The sequence below is a fragment of the Carlito syrichta genome, unplaced genomic scaffold (assembly GCF_000164805.1).
Source record: "Carlito syrichta isolate Samal-C Ts95f unplaced genomic scaffold, Tarsius_syrichta-2.0.1 Scaffold133937, whole genome shotgun sequence".
In the NCBI taxonomy this organism is placed as follows: domain Eukaryota; kingdom Metazoa; phylum Chordata; class Mammalia; order Primates; family Tarsiidae; genus Carlito; species Carlito syrichta.
In genome coordinates, this window is record NW_007078033.1 from 42,898 (window position 1) to 47,528 (window position 4,631).

At 43.3% G+C, this 4,631-nt stretch overlaps 1 protein-coding gene across 1 annotated transcript; it reads left to right on the forward strand.

Annotated features, from left to right (window-relative positions):
• Positions 1–1,740: 1,740 nt before the first annotated feature.
• On the forward strand, positions 1,741–4,623 carry LOC103250782 (GTPase IMAP family member 1; the record flags this gene model as incomplete). The annotated part of the gene is made up of 2 exons (XM_008049372.2): positions 1,741–1,759; positions 4,076–4,623. Coding segments are annotated over exons 1-2 (567 nt in total), but the record flags the coding sequence as incomplete, so codon positions are not given.
• Between the last annotated feature and the right edge of the window lie 8 nt (positions 4,624–4,631).

A 4,631-nucleotide genomic window follows, 5' to 3' on the forward strand; every position in this document is an offset into this window, starting at 1 on the left:
AACAGTAAACACTCCCCAAATGTATATTCACCAAATGTGAAAGATATTTCTAAGAATGTATAAGTAATTCTAATGTCAGAACAAGTTACAAAGTGGAAATTCTGTATATATCTGAGCTATATCCTTCAATACTCTACTCTCCTCAGCACCATCCACAATAGGGTCTTTCAGGCATCATCTGATATTACGAACATGGTCTTCAAACTCTTTCCCTGCACGTGCCCTCAAAGGTCTCCCAAGTCCAAGATGCCCAGGACCCTCTTAGCTGCCAAGCCATCTGAATTTTTTCTTTTGTACAATGAAGGGTTGTGCTAAGATAACCAATACCCAAACTCAGATCCGTGGCCAAGCTGCATTAGAACTAACTGTGGGAAGGGGGATGTTTATTACACAATCTGTAAGGAATATTTTTTTTATTTTAAAAATTTCCTTAGACAATTTCAAAAGGTAGCAGTTTGAGGAAATATTAAACTAGATTATATTTGAAGATCTCTCAGAATTTTAAGAATATAGGATTTGACATGTTTTACTTTCTCCAATAAGTACATGTCTTTTGTAATCTCAGACTTCAGCTTTTAAGAACTTTGGATTAACTATTTTTCAAAATCCACTCCAAACTCTGTGGAAAATTCCAATGGCCTACCCAGAGCTCTGGGGATTCCCTGGGTCACACTTTCTCATTCTATCTCTGACAAGGATTTATTGCTTCAAGCTGAATTCTTGTTCTGTGCTCTGAATCTTATAGCTGCTTCTTGCTTGCTGCTCTGGTGTCAATTATGAGAGTCTATTGATTTCTACACGCAAAATAATTAATCACATAATGCCCGTGGAGTGAACTTTATCAAAGGCTTTGGGGAGGTGGCAGGGAATTTCCTACAGAGACAGAAATAGTTTTGGATTGAATACAAAGCAGACCTGTTCTCAGAGTGCTTTGGCCAAAGACAAGTTATTCAGCCAGTCTCCTTCTGCTTTGCCTTTGTACGTGGTGTCAGTGGGAGAGAACACAGGTACCTGGGGTGACCAGGGTAGAAAACATGAAGAGGTAGAGTTTGACATGGATAGTAAGGTGCAGATAGAAATGTGGAAGAGGATCAGTAATCATAGAAGGGGAAGCACAGAGTGGGTTGGAAAAGTCCTGAAGTCTACTTTTCATGGAGTAGCTGACTAGGTGGGGGATTAACTAAAAATAAGGCTGATGAAGTATGTAGATGAAGGGAAATGCATATTTGTGTTCAGCTGCTCAAGTGATCAAGCAAACTGGATCACAGGGCTTTTGATTGTATTAAACAATGTTCGAATTTGGCATAATCCCTTTATTTAGGAAAGCCTAGGGCGTTTGATGACCACAGGAGACTTTGGTAAACTTTGAGTATCAGAACATTTACTCAATAACTCAGGAAACTGCTCTTGTGGGAACTGGCAAAGAAAACAAATAAGAAGACACTTGGAAAATCTCAGGTTTCCTTGATTCACAAATGCATATTGCACGCTGACCCAAGAGCTTTTACCTCTGCTCCCAGAAAGCCAAATGTCTATTTGCTTGTTTAAATATAATCTCTGTGCTGGTGAGGCTGGGATACCTTCCTGCACCTCCTGATGTCCTTCTACTCAAACTTGAGTCTCTCCTAAATAAAAGGATTATGCCAAATTCTAACATTGTTTAATATAATTAAACACACTGTGATCCAGTTTGCTTGATCACCTGAGCACCTATGTGGCAAATGAATGGACAAATAAGCCATGTCTGTGACTGTTCCAGGTAAGCATGCAACAATAAGAGAAGATGGGAAGAGATGAAAAGCTCATTCATGGTAAGAACACGTGTCTGAACAGTACACTGACCCCTCTATGTTTGTGCCTGAATTGGGTACAAGGTTGAAGAAAGCCAAGGCTCAGAGATGCTTCTTCTCAGAGAAAATGTCTTTAGTTAGCCTCCAAAAGATAAAGGTATTGTGACCACTGAGATACCACAGCAAAAGCCCTGGCACCATCTCTGCCACTGACCTGCTCTGAAATATTAGGAAGCCCTTTGACTGCTCCAGGCCTCATGATTATAATGATTGAGGCTATAATCTTTTCCAAAGGGAGAGAATCAAGGATATGCAAGACCGAATAAACATAATTCACCAAAGAGTGTGCTGGAAAACAATGATTAAGGGTTAAAACACTATTAGGGTTCAAGAGAAAGAAGTGAGGGAAGGAGAGAAAGAGATGACACAGACAGAAGATGAGAAATAGAGAAATACTACTAATAATAAAGAGAGCACTTCTCTCTTCTGTTCTTGGACTTTATAAAGACCCAAGTCACAGAAGGGAAGAGAAATGGGGATTCACACTGGTCATTTCTTTCATGATAGAGTTACATGAGTGATGTAAGAGCAGAGTGATGACAAACAGAGCAGAGTAAAGGCATTTAGTGGGAAGAGAGATGACATTCTGAATGGACAAGAAAGGAGTGGGGGATAGAACAAATCCCAATGACTTGTTTCTCATCCCACTCCAAAAGAAATGTCTCTGCCCACCTCCCATTCTTTGAATAATAAGGGACTTCCTTGGTCAAGAGACCGGCACCATAGGGCAGCTTGTAAATCGGGGTCATTGTGAGTCATTCCGTGTATGGTATGCTCTGTATGCAACATCTTACTTAGTTCTTAGTTCTTAAGGTAGGTTGAATAGTTATTATTCCTGTTCTCAATATGAGGAAACTGAGGATCACAGAGGGCAGAAATAATTACAGAGAAAAGCTGTGAACGACCCTGGATAAAGAATGACTTTCATCATATCCTGTGAAATGGCTGACTTGGAAATAATGTATGGCACCAGGATGGGTAACAGGGAGGTGGTTAGACTCTGTGACAGAAACAAACTCATGTGTTCGGTCTCCAGCTGCCATCTTCTGAAATGTGCTATCATGACTAAGGGAGAGCTATTACTCTCATTACGAGTGTTGGAAACCTTCTCATTGTCTTTTAGGGTCACACAAGGCCATTGGGGCCACACAGTTCACAGTCTTAGAAGAATGAGTCTATACAGAAAAAGCAGAGCCAGGAGAAAAAGTTAAGTACTTTCCCCAGGTTCCAAGCTAATAAACACCAACATTAAAGCAACTTAAAACCTCTCATTTAGTTCTAACCCTTAACATTTTCAATGCGTGAAAATAACTTGGCTTTCCATTAAGATTGTTCTTGCCTCAACTGTAAAAAAAAAAGTTAAAATTGATCTCTGAACAAAGGCATAATAACTATGACTTAGAGTCATCAAACACGTACCAGGGGGCAATCACTCCACTCGGTACTTATGTGGATTAGCTCATCTAACCCTATTAAGAACTCTGTGAGGAACAACTGATATTATTATTCTCATCTTACAGAAGAGGGAAATTAAGGCTCAGAAAGATTAGGCAGCTTCCACAGCTACCCGGTTAGCTGGTGCAGAGGCAGTGGTTCAAATACAGGGTGTCTGACCATAGATCCCACTCAAGAAATTGCCAGGGGGTTGGGGGGGGCAGGATTGGCAGTATTGGGAATCTGCCTGGAGATGGGGAGGCACACTTCATCAGCAAGGATACTTGCATAATGAACATTTGTATACCTAACCCTGAACTGTACCCCACATCTTTAAAATTAAAAAAAAATTAAAAGAGAAAAAAAAGAAGGAAACAGGGGGTGGTTTCTGGAAGACATATTAAAGAGCCCACCACAGTAGTGAAGTATGGAAAGACCAATGGAAAGGCAAGAAGAAATGAATATCCTACGCAGCTTGCATGTGTGTGATCACCAGAGAGTTAATGTCAGATGAGGTAATAGTTGAAATTATAAAGGGGTATCCTCTAAGGAAATACTCACCAGGTGTCCAAGTATCTAGCATGGAGTAAAGTCAAACATGAAAGGAATTAATGGGTAAGGCTCACCCAGGAGCTTGAAATCTGTAATCAGACCACCTCAGTAAAGATTTGGCTTAAAAAGCAAACGTTGGAGGCACTATTCTCCTTTGCTCAAAAGGCATTCCAGAGATACATTTACCCAGGATACCTTGGTTTAAGGTTTGGACACTCACAAATAATTTGCTCTGACAGGTTCAACAGACCACAACCTGTCCCTCCCGGGGTCCACATTGCGGCTCATCCTGGTGGGGAAAACAGGCGCAGGTAAGAGCGCCACCGGAAACAGCATCCTGGGACAGCAAGAGTTCGTCTCCAGGCTCAGAGCCACCCCCGTGACCAGAGCCTGCGTCACGGCCAGCCGGAAGTGGGCTAAGTGGCACGTGGAAATCACAGACACCCCAGACATTTTCCGCTCCGAAATCCCCCAGACAGACCCCGAGTACGAGGAGAGAGGTCGCTGCTACCTGCTCTCTGCCCCCGGGCCCCACGCCCTGCTCCTGGTGACCCAGCTGGGCCGGTACACTGCCCAGGACCAGCAGGCTGTGAAGGCCGTGCGGGACATGTTCGGGGAGGGCATCCTGAAGCGAGTGGTCGTCGTCTTCACCAGGAAGGAGGACCTGGGCGAGAGCTCTCTGCAGGATTACGTGCGCTGCACCGACAACCAGGCCCTGCGGGAGCTGGTGTCCGAGTGCGAGGGGCGGGTCTGCGCCTTTGACAACCGAGCCACTGGCCGGGAGCAGGAGGCCCA